General features: G+C 38.8%; 1 protein-coding gene across 3 annotated transcripts in view; it reads right to left on the minus strand.

Annotated features, from left to right (window-relative positions):
• Positions 1–27,219, minus strand: part of KCNIP4 (potassium voltage-gated channel interacting protein 4) — an 813,618-nt gene that overhangs the window by 467,706 nt on the left and 318,693 nt on the right. Inside the window, exon 1 of one of the 3 annotated variants that reach the window (XM_006184701.3) lies at positions 6,907–7,109. The exons of the other annotated variants lie outside the window; for them this stretch is intronic. Within the exon in view, the coding sequence (XP_006184763.1) occupies positions 6,907–7,006 (100 nt within the window). The 5' untranslated portion in view covers positions 7,007–7,109. Of the gene's footprint in view, positions 1–6,906; positions 7,110–27,219 lie in introns of those variants that run through there. 3 annotated transcript variants of the gene reach the window in all.

Consider the following 27,219-nt stretch of genomic DNA (forward strand, 5'->3'; position numbering starts at 1 on the left):
ATTATTTTGGCTTCAGAGTGTGTGCTTAGCATCTATATGCCATGGCCTCTCTGTAAGAACTGAACCATATCATTGGTACATTTTTAGCAGTAAGATTCATCTTGATAATGTTAAACACTTTTCAAATAACTGCCTCCAACAGCCTGGGCGGTGGGGGTAAATCTCAAGCAGAGAGGTCAAGACAGGACTCTGTGAGATGGTGCAAGCAGTGAGAGAGGTGCTTCCTGCTTTTAACAATCAGTGATGAACAATTAGGATGAGCACCCTTGTGATCTGTATATGTATGCCTATTGGTTATTAAGCCTGGGCCTCCCAGAAACTCATCCACTGGGCCCACTAAACGACTGTCAGGGTGTAATGACTCTCTATCACTAACTTATTCAGACAAGTCATCAAGGTGGAAAACACCCCCATTTATGGCCAAGTCCCTCAACCTAAGGATTCTCTGTGGTAGCAACTCTCTCTAATGATAACGCTAAGCCACAGAACAACTTTCCATCACCCACATCTTAGGACCACAGTGCCTGGTCCACTAGCAGAATAATTAAAGAGAGCTGTAATTTGGATAACTAATTGGTAGAGATTAGATTATGTTTAAAGTTTACTGTCTGACTATAATCCATTAGATTTTTTTCTCTGCAGAGAAGAGCCTGTCAAAATCAAGCCACTCAGGAAATTATTTACTCTTTCTGGGACTCTATTTCTTGATTTATGAAATGATTGATTTGGAATTGGTGATTTCTGAAGGATTTTCCCTTTTATGAAGACTTGATAAATCAGAGCTTTGATTATGTGATTTATAAATGTATCTTTCCTTCTTTTTTCCTCTTCCTCATTCTCTTTTTGTTCATTATCATAGCTGTGTTTTTACAAAAAAAAAGCCTCTACATAAAAGCAGAAGCAAAAATAAAAAAGTCAAATTTTTAAAAAGCAACTATTTTCTTTAATTTGTAGGCATAGTCTGTAAAAAAGTTTATGTTAAATATGGCTTTTATTTATCTGTGAAAACTTTCTCTTATTTCTGAATACTTACCTTCTGTAGCCATAGTGAATGTCATCTGGATCAGTGGCACTATGAGGGCATTGGAACTAACCCAGAATCCTTCACTTAGTCCCCTGTGACCTTGAGCAACTCATTAGTCTCTCTGGATAACACCTACAGTCTCGCTTGGCTGATAAGATAATTCCAGGTCCTGGCATATGTAACACTTTTTTCACCCCGTTTGTTTTATAGTGAGTGCTCAGCTAAGGTAAGCTTTCTTAACTCCCTTGGACTCTGTCCCCCATAACTAGAATTATCTGTGTTCCTCCATGGTTTAATACCTGCAGGTAATGGCTGGAGTATGTGTTTTCTGTTGATGACCTGATGACCATCCTTAACAAGGCTAAAAACCCAACTGAGGCTTGTGTTTTACTATAAATTAACGCTGGATGCACTTGATCCAAAATCCCACTCCAGTATAGATCATCTTATTACCCTTGTCCATGCTCTAATCAGACCCTCCCATAAATCTCAGACCCTCTTGCAAATAACCCCTCTTCTGGATTCAGGGTCTCATCTTTACACCATAATATTGTATGTACAGTTTTCTCCTTCACCAGCTCTTCTCTGTCCCATCTTTTCCCAGCAGTTCCACCTGTCACCCATAGACAAACCAGACAGAAATTGGGCTCAGTTTGAGAATGAACACATTATCTACTTTCTTCTCAAATTTTACCCCAGGGCCCAACTGAAGACTGTCTTTCATTTGACTGAAATTTAATGCAGATTCATTTATGCTGCAAGATTTTGTCTAATTTATAAGATAGGGGCTTTATAATGTTCTCTATGATGTATTAGTACAGTCAGTATGTCTGTCAGTATGAACATTTTTGCTTATTAAAAAATGTTAGTGACTAAGAGCGTTTCACACATAAAATATATTCAAGAAAGGCTTGTAGAGAGACTTAAGGATACTTAACACTTTCTCCCCTTCACCAAATTATTTGCCACAGCCAACACGCTATAATGTCTGGAAAATTAAAATTATAGAGTAGGATCTAGAAACTGATAGCCTGAGTTGGAATTCCATCTTTATGACTTACTTACAGGTTGAGCAGCCTTGAGCCAAGTTACTTTGCCTCCATAGCCCTAAGTTTTCTCATCTCTAAATTGAGAACGGTAGTATCTACCTCAGAGGGCCAGGGTGAAGATTAGAGATTAGCATATTACTACTAATATTAATTCTACACTACACTATACTTGTTTAACACTTTAATACATAGTTTAATACTACACTGTGTCCAACACTTGCCTTGTCTATTGGTAACCCTCAATAAAAGCAAGGTGTTAATATTATTTATTATTATGTCATTTTATGGATAAAAAAGTGAGGATTTCAGAAGTCAGGTAACAGCCCAAAATCATATGACTATTAAGAGGTGAAGCAGTAATTAAAATCCAAGCAAAATAATTCTGGATCCTCTGAGTGTAATCTCTGAACATACTAAATCCTCTTCTTCCAATACTCCCTTTGCAGACATTAATATTCTTGAAATATAACTAAAAAAGACTATAAACAAAATCAAATGGTATAAGTATTCCCTTAAGTCCACTCCTAAATAGTGTAAAAAATATGTTAAAGTTTTTTAATATCTCTATAAGTTATTTTATCTTCCTTAAGAATTTCAGTTTAGAAAGACTTCTCTGTTAGTCCAGATACACATCAGCTTTGGCACTCCACAGCATCTGGAGAAGCTGAATGCTAGGAGAATTTAAAAAGAGTCTGTTTTGTAAATGTCAACTAAGCTATCTGAGATAGAAATAACTGCCCCTTCCCAGCCATCTCCAGCCTCTCAGTTCTCATTAAACATCATGGAATGGTCACACACTCGTACTGTTTTCCAGTTGGCCCAATTTACTGAAAGACTCAACACATCTTGTGCGTCTGACAATAGTGTAAGACAACTGAGAACTTGAGTTCTGAAAATCCATCTCTGTGTGTACGGCTAGTGCCTTGTTTAGACCTCTTGAGAAAGCTTGTATTACAGTATTATAGATATCTGCTAAATAAAGTAAGTTCAATAAATAGAAAAGAAATTCTAATGTGTATTCTTCAAAGGACTTAGATTATTGGTTTCTTTTTGTCTTTTTACTGAAGACCATTACCAATATAAGATTTTTTTTCCCAAGTCATGCGTGTTATTGCATTTTTGTAAAATTTTGCCTCTTATCAAGGTTAGTAGCTGGGGGAAGGATGGTCCTTTCTTAGTTCAGTAACTACTTCAGCATGATTTAATACATATTTGGATGAAAAGTAGATCTTTTCACAGTCCAGTGTTGCATATGAAGATAATGAAATAGCTTTGCCATTAAAATTTGATTCAATTTATCCCTGGAATGTGTTAACAGAAAACCACTTTCATTTTTATAGCTGGAAAAGAAGTAATTTACTCTTGTGAGGTTTTAGGAGTATTCCAGACCAGAATAACTCTGGAACTTCCTAAAAGACTCACTGAGTAGAGAGAGCCTGTGAATTCAAAACACTGATATTGTGCATTATTCTCAAAACTTTGCTGAAGTCAAAACTATTATTTGCACGCACACTGACCTGATATTAAGATTTCTTTTCTTAAAAAGAAAACATTGAAGTTTGAATTACAAAAAGAAGAAAAAGAAAAGAACTGAACTTTAAAAATTTAATAAATTATAACATGAGGTGCTTATTTGTTGTTGAAACCCCATGTAAGTTTTGAGAAACTCTATCACAAGGCTGCCTGAAATAGCAGCCCCAAATGTCAAATTCTCGCACTACAAGAAAGGACATTTCTTTATTCTCCTGAAATACAATGGAAATCTCCCTGAGGTATGATGAACTATCCCAGTACGGAAGAGGAGGAAAGATGAGCCTAGCAGTAACACTGCATAACAATCCCAAAGTAGGCTGTTGATACCTATTTCATAAGAAATGATACATTTTATATAAATGATCAAATTTTAATTACCTGATAGATTCACAGAACTCTCAAAATGGAAAGTTCCAGGGAGATTACCGAGCTCAGTTTTCTCACTTTAGACAACTGAAGAGGCGAAGTGACTTATCCAAGGTTAGAAAGCAAGAGAAGGGCAGAGAAGGAGTAAGAATTTGTACTCCTACTATTGTTTTATTTTCTCATGTTGAAGAATGTTACTACTAAACGCAAATGTTTTTGTTTATAAAAACATGCTGTGGCTCTAGGTATAGCACTGTGTGTTTATGCATATCATATATAGACTGGAAGAGATGGACTCAGGACATCCAGGACACACTCCACAGTCTTTTACAAAGAATTGGAGCTCAAAGTACTCAAAGATAAACAAATACAAGTATTTCAAATTTTACTGTTACCGATTTATTTTGAGTTCATTTTCTATACATATTTAAAGCAAGATAATAACTACATTATGCAGACATAGTATTATAATATGCCCTTGAGAGCATAATGCATTGTAATAATACAAGAAACCCTTACATTCGGAATGATGACTAAGTGTAAGACAGTTAGAAGTCTAGATGAAAAGGTTTAATTATTTAAGGGGAAAAAAACTCAAAATTATCCTCATAAGGCTTTAACCTAGGTTCAAATTTTTGTACTTAATAGTCAGATTTTCTTTACTAGGTCACTTGAGCAGACAGAAATAGGAAAGGTGAAAGAAATAACTACCCCCAACTTAGATATGTAAAATGATGGAGGGGGACAAGAACTCTTATTTGAAAATAAATCTGGATGAAATGAGCATCAGTTTATTTTTAAGGAAGCTTCAGAAAATATATGAAGATGCTATTTTGATATTAAATGCTGTTATCCTTTTCATTCATTAAAATTAGGCTGTAACTTTAAAGTATACACATTCTTATCCATAGATTCAAACCATATACAATGAAATATAGCATATCAGTCTATTTGTTTTGTATCTCCAGTAAACAAAGTACGTGGCCAACTTAAATCGGGTTTTGAAGGGTTTCTGACTCTAGCATTGACTTTGGGGATAAGTCTTACACAAACTCCAAAATGGAAAGCACTATTGTTCTCCTTCTTTATCAACTTTTACATACTGAGTATTAATTCCTCCTTAATGTGGTCATTAACATTTTACCACTTCAAAATACTTCTAAAACCCGGAAATAAGACACGCGTTTATCTTGAAGTTTATGAGAACGTACAGTCTCTCCACAGTATTAGTACAATGTTGGTCTGGAAAATGCTGATATTGTAAAATATAAATTATGAGATAGACACTGTTCATACAAACCAGTACAGTTTGAAATGTAAGTAATAAATAATTAGAAAAAATAGCTTCATAAAGGTTAGCAGACCTTAGAGGAAGGAAACACATGCTCTCATTTGGGGGAGTAAATGCTGGTGCTTCTGAAACAAAGCCAATATTAGCGGTGGTTTCATCAAAAAATGCAGAGTAAAGCTCTCAACAAAAGAATTTTAAAAATGACTGCACATCATCCATGAAATCAGGTGAAAAAACAGTCCCTCAGCATAGCTAGAAATACCAACACTACTCCAAGGAACTGTCAGTCTCAAAGAGAATAAAAACCAGGGCATTAAAATGGGAGGTGCCAATCACATTTGCCAGAAAAATAACACACACTAAAGAGCAGAGACGCTAAACCAAGTTATTGGTGTCATAACAATGCATAAGATAACATCAATTTTAATGATCAGTCACTACTTCTAGAATTTAGAATTTTATCCTCTTTGGAGAACTACAAATATTGCCATCAGAGATGGCTGCAAAAAGCATTTTGCAAACTTATTTTAAGATTACTTTAACAAACCCTGCTTTCCACCATCCCCCCACGCAACCAGTTACAAATGTAGGTTTCTATAACCTACATCAGAGTGACACACTTACTGTAATTTGACGTTTGCTATTTGTAAAAGCAGTCTTATTTATGTCACATGTGGCAATCATTCTCTGGAGGACTGGATTAGTTGTGATGTAAATACATTTATAATATATTTGCATTTTCACCCAGGTTTAAAATTTGAGGCAAGAAGAATATCAAAGCATAACTACGTCAAATATCTCCTAGGGATGCTTTCAAAAACTGCTCTGACAACTTTACAGAAACAATAACTGGCAGTATGCAAAAATACTCTCATATATGTTCTGCACAGTAAGAAAACAATAATAATGTACTCAGATTCTAAAGAAACACTGAATTCAGGAAGAGATACAGGCAAATACACACCTTATTTTTTAAAGAAAGATGATTTTTAAGGAGAATAGGGGAATGAGACTGATGAATGTAAACAGCAACACTTGAAAAACAATTGGCTATTTGGAATCTATGTTAAAGTCTATCATATGAGTTGGGACTCTGTCCCTTAGAGTCTCCGATGGGATGTAAAATAGGTAATATAGATACTTATTGTGAAAACCTTATAAAAAGCTTGTCATTTACAGGCTCCAATTCTAATAAGAAATAATAATCAATGTATAAGCAATTCCATGTGATGAATGCATTTACATAGCAAGAAACAAGTGGACCTCACAATATATCCAAATAAAATTTGCTGATACAATAAAAGGGGACATTAGATAAAATAATCTGACATCATATGGACTAAACTCTCTCAATATAAGCAGATAAAGCAATTATAAACCTTCTATCTCCTCAGTTTAGGTGCTAACATTTTGATTCAAAGTGTTTCTCATAGTTTTAACATTCTTTTGCTCTGAAAACATTACTGAAACTTACAAAAAGTTTATTTAATTAATCTTTCCTACCCTGAAAAACCTGCCTCTCTTCATGTCCACCCCAGAGTAACATTTCTCTGATCTCATTTCAGGTGCCTCTTATACTCGCTTAAGAAATTTTTATTGCAAAGCAGATAATTTTTAGAAGTCACTAAAAAGCACTCCCTTACCTTCTAAACCTGCTTCAATCAGCCCAAACTGTTCCAATAATTTAACAAAAAGCACAATGACGATCAGAACTGCTATCATTTCAAGCCCTTCCAAGTTCATGGTCAGCTAGGTCATGGTCCGACCACAGCTACTGAGAAGTGCTCCTCTGCCTGGCTTTCTTTGTAAAGCCATTAAACTACATTAAGAAGGCTACTGCCAGAGGAGAAGGGGAGGAGGAGAGCTAGAGAGAGAGAGGGAGAGAGAGAGGAGAGAGAGAGGAGAGAGACGGAGAGAGAGAGGAGAGAGGGAGAGAGAGAGAAAGAGAAAGGAGACGAGATGGAGAGGCTGAGAGAGAGGGCGTGAATGAGAGAAAATGCATCCATCCTGTCTACTGTAGCGGAGGCCAGAAGTGGCAGCCGGATAAGGTCGGGCCTGTCGGAATTATCGGCTTCCTCGTTATCACTCTCACACAGAGACAGCCACGCTTGAAGTAACACGCAGATCGCCCGAAGACCCGGGAGGTCACCAGGAAGGTCCTGAGGAAACAGGACTCACGGCAGTGATGGCTCGTCGGTCGCCCCGGGACCAGCGAGCCCGCGCAGCCAGTGGCTTTGTTGGGCTGGTCAGTTGCCTTGGAAACGGAAACTAACCAGGGGCTGGACTCCCGCTGCAGACAGAGACCAGAGCACTGCATCTTGAAACAAGAAGAAAAACCTGAAAATGCTGAGAGGCAAAGTGACAGCTTAGAATCAGCTGCTTCAGAAACCCTGTTTACTAGTCAGGGAAAGCAGTGTGTGTTTTGTCCCAACTAGCTGAGTGCAGAGAGAAATGAGGCTTACGGGAGTCATTCAATATTGACTTTCGTTTTTCAATGAGTTGCTTTATCCTAGGGCTCTGTGTGAGTCACTGTGAACTAATACTCTGGTTTGCATAGTAACTATCACACTGTTTCAAAGCATGGGTATGATAAACTAGTAAGTACTCTTAATATTTGTAAATTTTAGAGTTGAGCAGTTACCTTATGCATTAGGTCAATGCTCTTCAGTGCGTGCGTGCATGCGTGTGTGTGTGTGTATTTCATTGTGTACCTCCTGTGCTTGTTTGTTTTCAATTGATTTGAGTAAATCTGGAGCCAGAGAAAGTTTGAGAAAAGGAAGAAAAGTCAATCAGAAACAAAACCTGTTTGGAGTTTCTGTCTCTAACTTGCACAACCAATCCATGTTTATGTTTCCCCCATTACTGACCAAGTAGCTCAGACCCATGTTAAAATATAGGGTTTAAAAAACACAAGAGTTAGAAAGCATCTCAGAAACCCAAATCAAGTCACCTATTTCAGAGACAAGCAAACTGAGGCTCAAGGAAGAGGAAGAACGATCAGGCAAAGGCAGAACAGGATAGTATGCAGGCATTCTTAACTCCTGGTGGCTTTCGAAGCAATACTGAGCAGTGGTTTGGAGGATGGACTCTAGAGCCTGACTGCCGGGATTCAAGTCTGACCTCTTACTAGCTGTGTGACCTTGGGTAAGTTATTTAACATCTCCATGCCTTAATGTCCTCATCTGTGAAAGGAGGCATGGTAATACCCCTGAGCTCAGTGGACTGTTGAGGGAATTCATGAACAGTACTTTCAGAACAGAGTAAGTGCTCAGTCGCTACCAGCTCCTGTCTCTGTCACAAGTCCCTCCATGCTCTATGCATACCACACAGAGTTGCCAGGGCAATCATTTTGAGATGCAACCCTTATCTTATCATACCCTTAATGGAAAAAGCTTCCGTGGCTCCCTATCTGCCCAATGAATACAGCCCAAGATCCTTGGAATAGCATCGTGGTCTCAACATGATCTGGTACCAGCTTGAGGACTGCACATCAGCCCTACATCTGTTCATCCACTCTACCTGACAGCTCACAGTCCTTCCAAACTCATCCTGAGCTTCTCCATCTCCAAGTTCTGTTCAAAAAACATTGCATGTATTTGGAAAACTCTTTCCACACCAACTCTGCCTTTCAAACTCCTAAAACTCTTCCATGAAACTTCTCCAAGCAGAATTAGAGGAAATCTCTCCCATTTTGGGTGATTTTAGAGGACTTTAAAAAAAAAACTTAGAATATATTATCTTACAGCCACTTGGGAGCACATCTTTACAACTTAAGGGTATGTTTCCAGAGGGAAGAAATCATATCTTTCTTACATTTAAGCTCCCCACATGCCTCCATGGAGGGCACATCATGCTTCATAGATGTATGGAATAGATATTTGTTGGATAACAATAGTCAGCATTAATTATGTAATTGCCACATACTGCATGCTTTACATTCCTTGCTTTTCCCTCTTAGTCACTCTGAAAATATGTATAACTACATAAGATTTACAGAGAAACACTAAGCCTCAGAGAGCTTAAATAGCAGGCTCAAGATCACGCCACTGTTGAGTGATGGGACCAAGATTCAAACTCTGATTTGTTCAACACAAAGCCCATTATTTCTGTCCATTATTCCACACAACTTTCAATGAATTAAAAATTCAAGCACTGGCACAAGTACTTGTCAGCCAGGAATGAAGGCTACACCCAAAATGAGCTTCACAGACTGTTTTGCAACATTCTAATTAATCCATTAACTCCTTGTAACTTTGCAACATGAGAAGTTTCCAAACTAGTAGTTAACTAAATTCATGGATCTTCCTTCCTGCTCATTCACAGGATTATTATAATTTAAACACACATAGCCTGTGGTCCCTAGATAGGATTTTTCTACCCCTGGGAACTCAATATAGCCCTTTGATTTGCCCCATAAATGAAAGTCAGTGATTAGGGTTTTTGTGTTCACATTTAAAATTGATGTCCTGGTAACAAAAGCAAAGATAAACAAGTGGGACTACACAATTTAAAAAGCTTCTGCACAGCCAAAAAAAATCAACAAAATAAAAAAGGCAATCTGTGGAATGGGAGAAAATATTTGCAAACCATGTATCTGATAAGGGGGTAATATTCAAAATATATAAGGAACTCATACAACTGAGTAGTAAAAAAAGACAAATAACTTGATTTTAAAATGGCCAAAGGTCCCGAATAGACACTTTCCCAAAAAAGACATACAGGGCCAACATATTATGGAAGTTGCTCAATATCATTAATCATCAGGGAAATGCAAATTGAAACCTCAACGAGGTATCACTTCACACTTGTTAACATTGCTATACTGAAAAAGATAAAAGATGAGTATTGGCAAGAATGATGAGAAAGGGGAATTTTGTGCACTGTTGGTGGTGGGAATGTAATTGGGACCATCATTAGGGGAAACATAAGATATCTCAAAAAATTAAAAAAGAATTACCACGTAATTCATCAACCTCTCTTCTTGGTATATATTCAAAGGAAATGAAATCAGTACTTTGAAGAGATACCTGCTCTCTCATGTTCGTTGCATTATTATTTACAATAGCCAAGACATAGAAACAACCTAAGTGTCTGTCAATGGGAAAATGGATAAAGAAATTGTTATACACACACACACACACACACACACACATGAACATTATCCTGCCTTGAAAAATAAGTTATCCTGCCATTAGTGACAACATGGATGAATCTGGAGGACATTATACTTAGTGAAAAGAGTCAGACACAGAAAGAAAAATACTACATGATCTCACTTATATAAGTGGAATCTAAAAACACTGAATTCATAGAAGCAGAGAGTAGAATGGTGGTTATCAGGGGTGGGGAGGTGGGGCAAATGAGTAGATACTGGTCAAAGGGTACAAAGCTGCAGTTACATAGGATGAATAAATTCTAGCAATTTAAAAACTTGATATACATCATGATGACTATAGTTAGTAATACGGTACTGTATACTTGAAATTTGCTAAGAGATTAGATTGCTGGTGCTCTCAGGACAAAAAAAGGTGGTAACTCTGTAAGGAGATAAATATGTTAATTAGCTTGACTATAGTCATCATTTCACTATGTACATATATATCAAAATATTGTATTGTACACCATAAATATATACAATTTTTATTAGAATAAATAAAATGAACTAGATGCTCTTGGACTGAGAGCTGCGTGTAGGCAGCTTGCTAGTGAAAAGTGCCAGAATAAGGATCTTTCTACTCGATCTGGATGCCACGGTTTCACAGTTATGGGTTCGTTTGGAGCCGAATTGTCCTTCCAAGTGCCTGTGGGGTTTCCTCTCAGACTGGTCACCCCATAAGCTCAGGCCTTTGCCGGTGGTTCTGTCTATTGGAATGCTTATTCCCAGAGTGCTGATGAATAAGCGACTTGATTCAGGTTTTGGCTCTCGAGCCCCATCACAGAGAGGCCCTCGCTGACTGCACCACATGGGAAAACCAGCACGCTGTCCCCCTGGCCCTAGACTCACTGCTTTCTGAATGAGTGCTATTTTTCCTCCAAAGCACTGCCACCACTTGATATGTATATTTGTTTGCTTATTAATATAATAACTCTTCCTTCTCAGATATAACCTCCTGCCTGTGAAGGCAGAGATTTTTATCCATCTTGCTTGCTGGGATAGCCTTGAACTTAGAATAGTGCCTGGCACATAAGAGGCAGTGACAAGCTGTTGAATGAATAATGTAACTGATTTTCTCACTTCCCTAAAAGCCACCTGCTCCCTCACTGATCTTCCAAGGCCCCATTCCCTGTAATCCAGGGGCCAAGTCTGCCTGCAGAGCCCTGTGAGGTTTCTGTACACTCTCTCAGGATGCTACCACTGCACAGTGCCAGTGTTCCTAGTAACTTTATTAAGGGGAGGCACGAGCCTGCACACTGAACTGTCTTGGCCATGTCCTTTTCTCACTGTTTAATGTAAGATCTGCAGTTCCTGATGAGTGACCATGGAAAGCAATACAAGGAAGGCATCCCAGGAGGTTCCCCGTCCAACGTACCTGAGCACCACCAGTGTGGACGGTGAGAATTCCCTGGTAAGGGGTCCACTCCCACCCTTTGATGTCAGCTGGAAGAGCACTGATGCAGTCTAGACAGGGAGCGTGGCCCTGTCAATAACCGTGAGCTTTGAGTCAGAGCTTGAACTCAGACTAAAGCATTGCTCCAATGTCCTTTTCTCCTATAGAGCCTGGCCTTTCCTTTCAAAAAAGAAAGTCTAGAGTAACCAATAGAAAGACATGCCCTGGACATTGACTCCAGATCTTTGACCTCATTCAAGTGACTTCACCTCTCTAAACCTCAGTTTACTAGTCTCCAAAATGGGGCCAGTATACCTCCCTGGGGGCTGTTGTGAGGATTCTGTACAATAATGTTTCTAAACGATACTTAGTCCCAGGGAGCACATAATTTGCAAAACACCGGGCTAAGCACACTGACTGTCCCATCCTCACAATCACTTCTGAAGAAGATGAAGATGTTCATTCTCGTATATGGTGTAAGGGAGTGTTCTAGCTTCATTGCTTTACATGCTGCTGTCCAGTTTTCCCGAACACCATTTGCTGAAGAGACTGTCTTTATTCCATTGTATATTCTTGCCTCCTTTGTCAAAGATGAGTTGACCAAAAGTTTGTGGGTTCATTTCTGGGCTCTCTATTCTGTTCCATTGGTCTACATGTCTGTTTTGGTACCAATACCATGCTGTCTTGATGACTGTAGCTCTACAGTATTGTCTGAAGTCTGGGAGAGTTATTCCTCCAGCCTCTTTCTTTCTCTTCAGTAATGCTTTGGCAATTCTAGGTCTTTGGTGGTTCCATATAAATTTTATTATGATTTGTTCTAGTTCTGTGAAATATGTCCTGGGTAATTTGATAGGGATTGCATTAAATCTGTAGATTGCCTTGGGCAGTGCGACCATTTTAACAATATTGATTCTTCCAGTCCAAGAGCATGGGATATCTTTCCATTTTTTAAAGTCTTCTTTAATTTCCTTCATCAATGGTTTATAGTTTTCTGTGTGTAATTCATATACAAAAATCAACTCAAAATGGATCAAAGACTTAAACATAAGACAAGATACAATAAACCTCCTAGAGGAAAACATAGGCAAAACATTATATGACATGTATCTCAAAAATTTTCTCCTAGACGAAATAAAAGCAAGAATAAACAAATGGGACCTAATGAAACTTATAAGCTTCTGCACAGCAAAGGAAACCATAAGTAAAACAAAAAGACAACCTACAGAATGGGAGAAAATTTTTGCAAATGAAACCGACAAAGGCTTGATCTCCAGAATATATAAGCAGCTCATACAACTCAATAACAAGAAAATAAACAACCCAATCCAAAAATAGGCAGAAGACCTAAACAAGCAATTCTCCAAGGAAGACATACAAATGATCAAAAGGCACATGAAAAAATGCTCAGTATCACTAATTATCAGAGAAATGCAAATCAAAACTACAATGAGGTATCACCTCACACCAGTCAGAATGGCTGTCATTCAAAAAACCATAAATGACAAATGCTGGAGAGGCTGTGGAGAAAGCGGAACCCTCCTACACTGCTGGTGGGAATGCAGTTTGGTGCAGCCACTATGGAAAACAGTGTGGAGATTCCTCAAAAGACTAGGAATAGACTTACCGTATGACCCAGGAATCCCACTCCTGGGCATATATCCAGAAGGAACCCTACTTCAGGATGACACCTGCATCCCAATGTTCATAGCAGCACTATTTACAATAGCCAAAACATGGAAACAGCCTAAATGCCCATCAACAGGTGACTGGATAAAGAAGAAGTGGTATATTTATACAATGGAATACTACTCAGCCATAAAAACCGACAACATAACGCCATTTGCAGCAACATGGATGTCCCTGGAGAATGTCATTCTAAGTGAAGTAAGTCAGAAAGAGAAAGAAAAATACCATATGAGATCACTCATATGTGGAATCTAAAAAAGAAAAACAACAACAACAACAACAAAAAAGCGTAAATACAAAACAGAAATAGACTCATAGACATAGAATACAAACTTGTGGTTGCCAAGGGGGCAGAGGGTGGGAAGGGATAGACGGGATTTCAAAATTGTAGAATAGATAAACAAGATTATACTGTATAGCACAGGGAAATATACACAAGATCTTATGGTAGCTCACAGAGAAAAAAATGTGACAATGAATATATATATGTCCAGGTATAACTGAAAAATTGTGCTGAACACTGGAATTTGACACAACATTGTAAAATGATTATAAATCAATAAAAAATGTTAAAAAAAAAAAAAAAAGATGTTCATTCTCATCCTACAGATGAAGAAGTGGAGGCTTGGGAGGAGTTAGTAAACTGCCCCAAGTCCCAAAGCATCAGAAGCCAGCCAGGCTGACAGCTGTACACTGACTGTCAGGACAGTCCTGTGTACTGGGCTTGACAGTGGCCAAGTATACACTCAGCACTTGATAAATGCTTTCCTTCACTAACATATAAACTCCATAGGGATAACTGACCCACACTTTATTGTGATTTTTTAAAAGACTGTTTACTCATTCTGGATTGATGATGCTATTTTAGACACAGGAAAGTTCTGTGCCCCTGCCCTGGGGTTGGGGGTGGGGGAAGGGAAGAGCATGAGGTGGCGGTGAAAGAAAGGGCTTGTTGCTGTAATTGTTTGCCAAAAGCGTTCTCTCAAGAAGCTAATGAGGGGGGACAGAGGCAGATCCAGGTCTCTGTTTAAAAGGAGGATCAACAAAGCAACGCTGAGTAGTCACTCAGCTTCTGCTGCAGCTGGAAGGCTTCCCTGGCCCGTCCCCAGGAAAAGGAGCACACTTAATTAGAGACTCTCTTACCCTCGCACTTCAGAGCGTATCCCTAAAGTGCTGTTTATCCAAAATCATCATCATTTCGGCTTCATGTTCAGCAATGTGGCTTTTGGAAGGAAAACAATGTTCCCCTCCCAAATGAGAGATGAGCCACCCTTCGATGGCCGAGGCAGGGAACAAAGGGGCTGTAGTCATTCCTGTCTGTGTCTTTTGGTTCCAATTTGGGGATGGTATTAAATGGGGTTGGGACAGGGGAAGAGCTTTCTCTACAGCCTAGTCTTAGAGCCTCATTTAGTTGGTCTGGTCAAAAATTAAACTTCATTCCATTTATTTCTGATTATTCATCATTTATTTACTTGTTAGATTTATGGTTCAGGTAGAATACAAGGTAGTATGGGTAATAACATTCCTATTTCCATTCTTTGAAAAGCTTAGAATCTACAAAAACAAAATTTAGATGACAGTAGCTAATATTTTCAGCCTAATCATTATTTGACAGATTAGTGAACTAAGCACTTTATATGGATTCTTTTACCGCATCCTCACATAAACCCTGTGAGGTAGGGGTCATTATCTCCACTGTACAAGGTAAAATTGAGGAACAGAGGGCTTGGCAGATTACATCAGGAAATATCCAACCCAGGATTTAAACCCAGGTCTGATTCCAGAAATCAAGATTAGAGAGTGTTTAGAGCAACTGCAAAATGCAGTTGCAAACTACCACCGTGCACAGCAGCCCTGATGAAAGCCTTGAAGGAAGTATGGAAAGGACCAGGAGAGCGGGAGACCCCGCTTAGGCTTGAGTGGCAGTGGGAGGGAGGGGAATGGAACTAAGATCAACTTCAGCGCGCTGGGCTTGTCCAACGCAAATCTTTGGTGGCTTTTTTTCATAGCAAGGGCAGTCTGCATTACATGACCGGTGAGGAATTATACTAGTCTTGCCAGAGAATTCAACCAGAGCCTGAAAAATACTCAAAGCCAGCCAAGCTACTTGCCCTGATGCTCCCATGAAGTCCCTTCCCTCAGTTCTCAGGCCATATCCACTGTGATACGCCAACTGAGCATCAGTTGCCTGCCTCATCTAACTCCTTCCTCTCTTTCGGCAGCTACTCAAAGAAGAGAAGCCTGGCTAAATCCTATGACTAAGTAGGATATCTGTCCCTTTAAAATGACGTGAAACAAAATTAAGCAGCAAGGCCTCAAATGAGAAATGTATTTCAATAATGTGAAGAAAGAATGACCCACACTCAAAGAAGCACCAGGATAATGCAGAAGTGAGGAGCAAGCTTCTCGTTCAAATCCCCGTTCTGCTGCATTAGAGCTTCCTGACTTTGGGCAAGTTGCGGAGATGATTCATGCAAAGCACTTAAGAGCAGAGACTGTCACATTGTAAATGCTCAGTAAAGGGTATATATTATTGTAATTACTTCTTGAGCCCATTGCTATACATCAAGGCTGTTCTAATTGCTTTACATGAATTATCTCAATAAATTCAAAGAACAACTCAATTAGCCAAACACTATTATTACTCCCAGCCACCATGCGGATAGAAAGGAGTAGGGTATCTGCAGTTGAGTTTGGATCTAAAGAAACACATTGCTCATACCCATCCACCAAGTTTACCACCATCATCAATACAAGTGATGTGAGAATAATTTATTCATAATGACAACTTTTAAATTGCTGTTCTTACGAAAAATGGAAATCTAGATATCCCTGTTGCAAAGGAAAAAAAAATGTAACCTTCCTGAGCACTGGTTTTCAAGAACATCATAGTCACTTTCCATTCTGGAACACTCCACAGAATGAACAGATACAATGAGGTGTTGGTGTAGCAACAGAATGCACGTTCTACCCAGGTTCCACTGGGTTTTCTGAGTCCTGTTATCTGCTGAGGAAGTTCATCTTCAAGGACATATTCCATGGCTCCATCAGCCTCATCAGCCTCACCTATGCATCACACTCACATTCCATGACTAGACAATTCCCTGGATGGTAAGGACCAACACTGCACCAGGCTTCACCAGGCAACCTTGTCCTCAGAATAAACAGCAAAGGCAAGTGCTCAGTGGGCGAAGGTAGTTAAACAGAAGAATAACAGACAGTGACTCAGACATACTTTGAAATTGTATTTTAGTGCATCCTTACAGGATTGAAGATAAATGGGAAGAATTGTAAGTAGCAATATTATCCAGCACTGGCAAGAGAGAACAGAGAATTGTTATACATATATATTAACTGCTGGTGCTCAAACTTTAGACAGTATCAGAATTACCTTCAGATCTTCAAAGTGAGTTCTCAGACTTTCCCTAGAGATTCTGATTTAGTAGGTCTTGGGTAGAGCTCATGAATCTCTATTTTTACCAAACATTCGAATGATTCTAACGCAGGACTTCTCTGGACCACACCATAAGAAACACTGCATTAATCTGCTCCAGCACTCTCACCCAGTAAGTAGCATGGCCTCCAGGGAGACATTTCCCCAGCTTATTAAAAACTAGCCAAGAGTCACACATTTTACAAACTCAACAGGCTTATGAATAGATCAGGGCTTCATCAGTTTCTCAAACTTCTCTAGAAAGTTTTTTTCTTCTACTAGGAGTAAGGTATTTTTAAGTCATTTGTGAATAGATACAAGTTTCCATTCCATGTTGTCAAAGTATTTTTGATGATTCATTCCCTGCATGCATCACAACTTTCTTTCACCAGGGAGCTCCAGATGCAAACCTAAATGGAGGCAAGATTGTAAACCACCCCACATGTCTCTGCATCGCTACACGTCCTGGCTCCGATTGTGAATCTCCAGCATCCTCCTTTTGGCTCCAAATGTAATCACTTAAGTGAGGGACGATGCTAATAGGCAGCCATCTCAATAAGCAAGCAAAGTGAAATAAATAGCAACTGATGGATGTCAATGTTTGGAAGTGTGAAGCTGATTTAGATAAAGTGGACATTTCAGTTTGTGGTCTAATAAAAAACAAAACAGCAGCCACAAGGAGACTTTTCCCATTACTCTGCTGGGGATAATCTTTATCTAAATCAATACTATAAAAGTAACAAAAGACATAAAGTTGTCTGAAGCATAATTCATTTATTATGAAGTTATGTAAGACTCAAATAATTGAAACACGATTATTTATGTGATCATTAGACCCAGGGTAATTTCTACAGATTTTTAGGCCTGCTTAAGGGAAATCTCAGTTCCAGATATATATTTAGCCAGATTTCATTACAAATATTGTTTCTTCCAACCAATTACTCCTCATCACAGTTGACATGCTGTTGTACTTCCTCACTGTAACAGAGTATAAAAATTGTTTATTCTTTTATTTTATTGCACCAAAGAAATACAAGATATGAAAAGTAATACACAGCAATCCCCTTGGCAATTACTCATTCAACTTATATGTTGTAGTTTAATTACTAACAACTCTAACTTAATCACTTTTTAATAACCTTGCTTTTCAACAGGAATATATCAACTATAATAGCCATGATATTTACATCATGCTAGAATCAATTTTGCATACTAATTAGGCTTACGTTTTATACGAAGCACACATTAAGACTTTTTAGTAGGACCACACTGAAAAGAAAAGTGGTCATCAACACAATGGAAATGTAACTAATTAAGTAACACAATGTGGCCTCAAAGAGTTAAAAAGATTAACTTTTATACATAACTGAGGGCATGCTATGTTAAATTTATAGAGACAGCCATGAATAGCTTACAAAGTTTTTGAAAGGTCATCAAAACAAGCCAGTCCAACATGACCTGCTGGTTGATAACTGAGGATGGCACCAATCTGAACTGTGGCATTAGTATATGTAGTAGTTTTCTGTTGCTGCATAGCAAATTATCACAACCTGAAGGGCTTACAAAAACAGAAATTTAATATTTTGTAGTTTCCTTGGATGGAGAGTCTGGTTTGGGGTTAGCTGAAATCACAGTGCAGGCTGGGGCTGCGACCACATCTGAAGCGCTGGGGCTGCGACCACATCTGAAGCACTGGGTCTGCTTCTGTGATCACCAGTTGCTCACAGAACTCATTTCCTTCTTGGTTGTATAAATGACGTCCCTATTTTCTTGTTAGCTCTTGCACGGGGACCATTCTCAGTTCCTCGAAGCTGTTTTTAGTTCCTTGCCCTCTCTAGAACATGTTAATTTGCTCCTTCAATGCCAGTAGGAAAATCTCTCTCATGTTTCAAATCTCTCTGACCTCTTTTCAGGGATTACTTGATTAGGTCAGGCTCACCCAGGATAGTCTCCTTTGATGAACTCAAAGTCACCTGGTTAGGAAACTTAATTACATCTACAAAATCACTTCTGCTATATTCAGTCCCATAATTACGGTAGTGGTACCCATACCCCTACCATAGTTACACACCCTACTCAGATCCATAGCTATCGTAGTTACAGATTCTACTTAAAACACTCAAGGAAAAGGGAGTTGACAGGACATATACATCAGGCTGTGGAATCTTGGGGCCATCTCAGAATTCTGCTTTCCACAGTATATTTCCGCTCTAACTGCTGAGTAGCATGCCAGGTGTCCTGTGGTTATGAGAGGTTGAAAGATAATTTTTATTTTATGATTTTTTTTCAAACTAAATTTGAGAGGAGGCTCAGCAAAGAGCTACTAGGCATTTGGTTGCTGAATGCACAGGAGTCAACAGATTTGAAATCCTGGAGTGGACGCAGTCCATCAGTCACTCACGGCAGCAAGAGGAGAAAATGGTTAGAAGAAGCCAGAGCTGCACTGTGGTTGCCCCTCCGGCACTAGACTGCACATTGACCAGCTGGCATCATCCACTGCAGTACAGAAAGTAGAGAGCACGATCTAGGAATGGGTGAGGAGTAGCACGCTTGGTGCCCTAACACCATGGCTTCCAGATTGCATTCACTATAGAGTGGATTATTTATAGATTTTTTTCCTGCTTCTTATTGCAATAGCAACAGTGACCTAGCTCTGTTCCCACTACGGTTATGGCCAATTTTATCAATATCTTTTTTACTCTCATCACAATAGATCACAGTGAAATCACTGCCTCGGTGCAAATCCTAATTTGACACTTTATCAGCTACACAACTTTGGGCAGATACCGTCTCTTAACCTTAGTTACCTCGTGTATAAAATACACTGAGCTGCTGCTGAGTTTGTGAGCTGAAATACTTAAAAACAAGTGGAGCAATCCATATCACCATCAAGTAAGAAGTAAAGAAAAGTTATTGTTTTTACTATTATAATTAGAATGAGGAGGGTGTCATGATTCCTTTGCTCCCGAGGTTTACACACAATCTAGTGCCATATCTTGCCTATGGGGTCCACTCAATATGTGCCTGTTAAAACTCTGTTAAGCCTGTCTTCCCCCTTCTGATGTACCCTCATTCTATGCTGTCGTTAGAGTGACAGGAACATGACTTTCTCCATCTGCAGTTTTCAGTGGTATCTCACTGACTCCTGAATGAAATTCCCAAACCATAGCAAGATTTACAAGGTTCCTCCCAACCCTCTGAGATCTCCAGCCTCATCTTCCAATAATCTGTCTTCAGGTCATGCTGAACTATTGCTGGAGCCAAAATACCAGGTTTATTCCTCCAGCTGCTTCTTTTTCCTTCTGAGAAATTCTTACCCATTATTTAAGAGTCGGCTTAAATGTTTTCACTTGGGTGGAGTCTTTCACAAGCCCCTTTCTTCCAACCAGAGAAGGCTGATGCCCTTCTTCTTTCTGCTTCGTACTTACCTCAGTTATTACCCTTTCAAGATTTATGAACTTGTTGGCCTATCTCCTTTATGAAACTATGAGTTCTAGAGAGGAGGAATCATAACTTATTTATTGTTCTAGCCTCAGTACTTATCCACGTGCCTGGAATACATTAGTTGATCAGTAAGTGTTGCAGTAAGTGAAGGAGTGAAGGAAGAGAGGAGGGGGAAAGGAAGATGCTAATGGCCTGCAATCTGTAGGACACAAGGAGGATTTAAGTCAGATGTACAATCCTCCAACAACGAATCACCATGCCTAGAATCCCACCATCAGTGATTTCATTTTTCACATTAAGCACTTCAGGTGTCCTGAAAATAACTTAAATGGCATCAGTAACACCTTGGTGTGAAAGAGGTTTGTCCATCACTTGTCTGCAGGAAAAGTGAGACCACTGGCAACCTGGTGATTTGAAGCCTGATGATACCAATGCATAAAGGAGGAGATATTTTGAGAGCCAGTTTGTTAGTACCCAACAGAATAGCTAGTTGAACTGGAAAATCTGGAGTGATTCCAGGACAATCCAGAACATTTTAAGACAATCCAGTGGTTCTAAGACAATCAGTAATCTGCAAAATTGTGTCTTTCTTCCTATTTTCTATTAAGTTTTTACTGTATTGAACATCCAATTTTATATTTTTGAAAATAGAGTTTAATAGCCACCACCCTGATTGTGAGTGATGCAAGCAATCAATTGGTGATTGATGCACACTGATGAATGCAGGCTTCTAAATTATTAAGCCAGGTTTTCAGTGGCCACCTTCTGCACTGGGAACAACTGGCTTAGGGTTTCACATACTCCCTTTCTTTAGGGACCCAAACTGCCTGGCACTGTATTTTCACAGGTAACATCACTTTGTTCTCATGAGCCGCTCTAGCCTTCATATTTCTTGAATGGTCAGCTACTCAGGAGACACTGGAAAGGTATTCAGTGTTCTTGTGAGATGGAAATGCTTGTTACTAGCAAGAGGGAAAAACTGACATCTGGTCTGGGGTACCACATATTGCAAACTGTTTTTACAATATCTTGGATTTGATCACACTCTCAATTCACATGCCAACTGTTCCGTTTTCATAACCTTTAAGCCCTAATGATTTTAACATAAAGCTAATCAACATATTTTCATTAATGAACATATAAATCACTTTGATTACTTAATATAAAATCATAAAAATGTGTTTGTTACTCAGTGTCCAAAAAACAGTTTTAATCATTTTTCTATGACTCTCTTTCCTTTTGGGGAGGGGATACAATAAAATTCATGGAGGAAATCAGATGGGCAAGTATGTATTTATATCAACTTTTTTTTTTTAAACAATTAGATCATTTCAACAAAATGGTAAATAAAAACATTCATTCCTATTATACACATAAAGTGACAAGGTTTGACTAGAAAGAACGGAAAGCGTGTGTCTATGTGAGTATTTACTGTCAGAACGTGTGTATTTAAATGGATCTTTTACCTTTCAAAGAAGCTATGTGAGGAGGTTATGCAGTGGTTCCGATGACGCTGCCTTTGTTCACACATTTTGGAGCTCCCCTATTGGGAATTCCCTTTAAATTCTGGCTACCATCAAGCTACCAATCCTCTGCATCAGTGAGAATGAGAATGAATGGGATTTTTAGAGCCACATTCTTATTAGTAAGCATTTCTGAAAATGCCTTGTGGGCCCTGGTGACGTGATGAGAACCGTGGTAATGGCTCGAGTTTCACATGGCCGCTTCTCTCTCTCACCTCACCAGGAGTGTCCCATCTGGCTTAGCAGCAAATGCGGGCTCCTGAAGCCAGGAGTGGTTGGCCAGGATTCCACTTGCATATTGTTTCCAAGTGCATGAAGTCAACAGAACCTAAAGTCTGCCTGAAGCCCACATGTGTCCTCACTGACATTATCATGAAAAATAACTCGAGCTTTATCCAACTCACAGAAAAGGCACAGCCCCTTCTCATCATATTTAGACTACTTTATGTCTTGTAAACAGTGTCACCAAAAGGGGAGATGTGCAAGGAAGGGAGGTAAAACGCGTAAGCAACTTGGCTATTTTTCATTAACTTACGCAATGTTTTGCTAGGGAAGTAAGTCAAAATCCATGGTTAGAATAAGCCTTTTGTGTTATCATTGAACTTCAATTATGTACTATCCCTGCCTACATTACCTGGGATAATTAGAAGTTCACAGCATCACTGTTAGTCACAGAAACCCTAATAATTAATTTCTTGCTACCCAGGGTAGAAATAAGCCTCTACAATTCTATTTGATTTGGAAAAAGCATCTTGGATTCACCATTCCCTTAAGCTCTTGACCTTGAAGTCTGAAACGGGATTTTGAAAAGGTCATTTTTTCTATATATTATATCAGTTATTTACTTTTTATTTTTGAGACTTAGGTACTGTGTATCAAAGTACTTTGTTACTACTGTACCACCACACAGTAGAAAAGACACTAATACACTACTACCTGTTTTCTTTTCATTCTAAAACCCTGTTACTTTGTCCTGCTCACTGATATGTATCCCTAATAACTGCAAGTTTATACATGAACTTGGAATTTGTTTTGTTGAAAACTCTGGACGTAAAGAGAAGTTTATTTCTCTCTTCATGGATTTAATCGTGTAACTTTAGAAGGTTAGTAAAAATCCTCCTGAGTTTATATTTTTCCCAGACATCAGAAACATGAAGATTCATTCAATCAGGAATTGTTTAGGGGGAAAAAAGTATATTTAAGCCTTAAACAAGCTATGGAGAAAGCTCAATGTAACTTTTCCTGTTAAAAATAAAATGAACTCTGGAATATTACTAATTTGATAATGGCTGTGCACACCTGGAAAGAATGAGGTGCAACTCTAAGCAGATGACACACCAGAGATTTAAAGAGAACTTAAGTCACTCAGAAAAAAACACATTAAAATACATTCAGGGAGTACAAATTCTAATGTGGTACTCAGGGCCAGCCTGCTCTCTTCACAGGCAAAAAGAGGAAAACGCCAAAGCTAAGCTTAAAAGGGGCCAAGGCCTGTCTCCTTTCCAAGATCAACCAGGTACTGTTGATTCTCTGCACCTTCAGACAGGTTTGCTAACAGCTGTGCTCATCTGGTCCTATTTGCATGTGGTTGGATCAATCACATCTGAAGTAAGAATAGACTTATGGAGCAACAAACCAACAGATTCCATGATGTAGCATGGAATGAACCTTGCCTGAAGCCCTGCTGTGATCTTGGGAGTCAGTGTGTAATTAGTTATTCCTTTATGTTTAAATCCATAGTCTACCTCTAAAACCTGCCTACCAATTACCAGGATTCTTCTTTTTGCTTAGAAAGTCCCCAAATGTTGGCTACCTCCCTGGATCCCTGGAATTTGCCTTCTCTTCAGTGTCCCACTGTGGTAATCTAGCTATCCACCCAATATGAGCCTACTACTGACTCTTGCAGAATTTGTCTATCCTTGAGTTACCTAGTAACCTGTTAAGTATCAGTACACATGAAATAGTTATGGCCCATCAAGATTAATGCCCTTCTACCCATGGTGGTGTCAGGTAAGCTTTGTTTTCTACCACCCTACACAGGTATACACAGATACACATATGCACACAATCATACATACAATCAGTGAAAAGTCTGTTCCACAGCAATCCGCTCAGTTCCACTGAAAAACATTCCTTGTGAGAGATTTTTTAATGATTGTGTCATATTAATGGATAGCAGACACAAATTAATGGATCCCGGGTAAAATTTTTTAAATGGAACTGACTGGGAATCTAGGTGAATAAATTTTGATGGCATGATAAAGAAATAATAAGGCCCACACCTGAACAGTACAGTGGGTGAGTCCGGCCTGGAGGTGCCTGGGTTGGCAGGAATAGCACGGTCAGGGCACCCCAGGAGCTTGGAAGAGTGAACTCATGAGACTGGAGAGAAGACCATGGACAAGGGACTGCCTCATGTGTAATTATTCCACGGTTAACAGGTTATGTGGAGCTGAACTGGTGAAGAACAATGATGGCCAGACCTGATATCTGTCCACATCTTCACAGTTTTCAGAGCATTTTTCACAGTTCTCATGTTATTTTATCTTCATGAGAAGGGCTAGAACTAAGAGGAAGCAAGTGAGGCACCAAGGATGCAAACTTCAAGGTGGGGCTGTTGCTGAGGTCCTGCAGGTGTCTCACGCACTTCGCTCATGGCACCCTAGTCTGGGCTGCTGTCATATCCAGAGAAAGCATTAATTCTGTTAGGTATTAGGAAAGTTAGGTACACAGAATTTAAGTGCAGTGTCACTAATAGTGTTGAATCTGGGTTTAAACACTTGTCCCCCTGACTCCTGGGAAAAATGTAATGTTTATTTAGTTCAGACAATCTCAGTCAGGACTTACACTGCATTAATTGGCAAAACAAAAAATTGGCACCCATAAAGAACCCTACTACACTTATTTACTGTGAAGTGGTTTTTGTTGTTGTTGTTTTGTTTTTTCTGGAAAGAAAGAATGGGAAACTGCAGCCAGCAAGATTTTAGCCTTGGATTGGCATTATGTGTGAGGCACTTCCATTTCAGAAAGACACAGACAAACTGAAAACCATTTACAGAATGACAAAAATATGATTAGAGGACAGAAAGTTTGATTTATGAGGCCAGATTAAAGGAGATAAATGCCTATTACTTGGCTAAGTGACAACCAAGGGAAATGGTAAGAATCTACAAATATTGGAATAATGTAAATATGGGTAACACAGAGGACTTTTATGTGCGCTACAAGATAGAACTAACGGAATGGAACAGGATAAAATGTGAAGTTGTAGACAATAAGAAGAGGGCTAAATTAGAGGTTGGGATTTATAGATACTAAGTACTGTGTATAAAATATATAAACAACAAGGTCCTGCTGTAGAGCACAAGGAACTACACTCAATATTTTGTAATAGCCTATAATGAAAAATAGTATGGAAGGAATATATATATAAATAAATATATAACTGAATCACTATGCTGTACACCAGAAACTACACAACACTGTAAATCAACTCTACTTCAATAAAAAGAAGAAAGAAAAAAGAAGAGGAGTTTTGGAAAGAGTAATTGTTGAGTAGTAAAATATAAAAGAAGGAGGAAGAGAAAGGGGAGAGAGGAGAAGAAAAAAATAAGATCAGGAGTATAAAGAAGAAGAAAGCAAGCAAGGAAGGAAAAAGGAAGGAGGGAGAGAAGGAAGAAGAGAGACAGAAAGGGAGGGAGGGGAGGAGGGAGGGAAGGAGGTGGGGAGGAAGGAAGGAAGGGATGAAGGAAATTTCAATTCCCCCAACCTCTTCTTACATATTTCTCCATAAAATATACCAGCAATATTGACATTGGCTTCTGGATAGAATTTTCTTTTTCAAATTTAAAAGACTTAAATAATTACCATCATTTTAATAAATAAATGTTCTTTGGTGACTTACAAAAGATAGGATTCCATAGAGTGCAAGGAATGTTTCTGTAAAACTGCTCAGTTTAACAAAAGAAGTTACCAAAAAAAGAAGAGGTGGGGGAAATGAGTCAGGAAACTGTCTTATTCCACCATACCTAGTAATAGGAAATATAAGAAACACGTTTCTGGCAGGGCTCAGGTGGAGAAAACATCTCCCCAGTCAGAGCCAGTCAGAGTTGGCATCAACACCCTACCTCAGGGGAGAAGGCTGCCACTAAATCAAAAAGAGACAGTAATGGGGAGCTGATGTAGCTGTGCAAAGCCACTGCTGCTATTAAATTCAGGGCCTGGGCACAGGGAATTTACCAACCTTTGGCTAGCCTGCTACACATAAGAGTTATTGTAATTGAAAATGAAGGATAAGAGTTCCCTGGCATACATCCTACTTTGAAAATCCAACACATAATAATGCTATTAAAATAAAGTCAACTGGAAATAACATATAGTCCCATTGTCTCTTTGTAGCTGACACCCGCCTTCTTAAGGAGTCCTTCGTGTTTCTTTCTTCTACTATAAAATGGCAAAGTGGCAAAAAAAAAAAAAGGTGCTCCTTTTAGGTGAATCACAAGGTTAACATGGGTTGAGCACCAACTAGGTTCCAAACATTGTGCCAGCCCTGTCTCTCTTATAACCTCCTATGCCATTGAGATCATATCCTCCATTTCAGAGATTAAAAATCCGAGGTCAGAGAAGTTAAGTAATTTGCCCTAAATCACTTAGATAGTAAGAGAAAGAGCCAGGAATGAATAGAATTCCAGTCTGCTTATCTTCAAAGTATTCCCATTATATCTAACACTCAGCAACTTGCCCAAAGCGTAACACACAGCAGGCACTCAATTACTCAGAATGAATTGATTTGAAAGAAACTGATGGTATAATTGAAATGTGAAGAGAATCTCCAACAACTTTGGCCATAACTTGATGAAGTATTGCCAAATTTTCACCAACTGTTGAATTATGTATGAGCCAATTACAGCCACATCTATAAAGTGGCACCTTTCAAGGACAAAGTATCTCTTGCTCTCTTTGGTACTATGTTACCACATAATATACTAGATTTCCTCGGTCTCATATAAACAGAAAATAAGCCTCACGTTTGGATTACTTCAATAAATGCTAAACTGCGTAAAACAATATATATGATCATTTTATGTCTCGTAGGATATCAGGCTGACTGAGAAATAAGACTGACAATCAATATGTAGTATTCAATTGACTAAATATAAAAAAATACTGTTTATGTGCTCCCAAGAAGATACAGAGAAATAGGAGACTCAGGCTTTATATTTACAAAACTTATAGCTCCACTGGAAGGCAAGATACAAATGAAAGGGAAGGTAAATAAATCAAAGTTTAAACAGCCACTTGAGATTTTCTTTCCCACAGATG

This window comes from Camelus ferus, chromosome 2, assembly GCF_009834535.1.
Source record: "Camelus ferus isolate YT-003-E chromosome 2, BCGSAC_Cfer_1.0, whole genome shotgun sequence".
NCBI lineage: Eukaryota > Metazoa > Chordata > Mammalia > Artiodactyla > Camelidae > Camelus > Camelus ferus.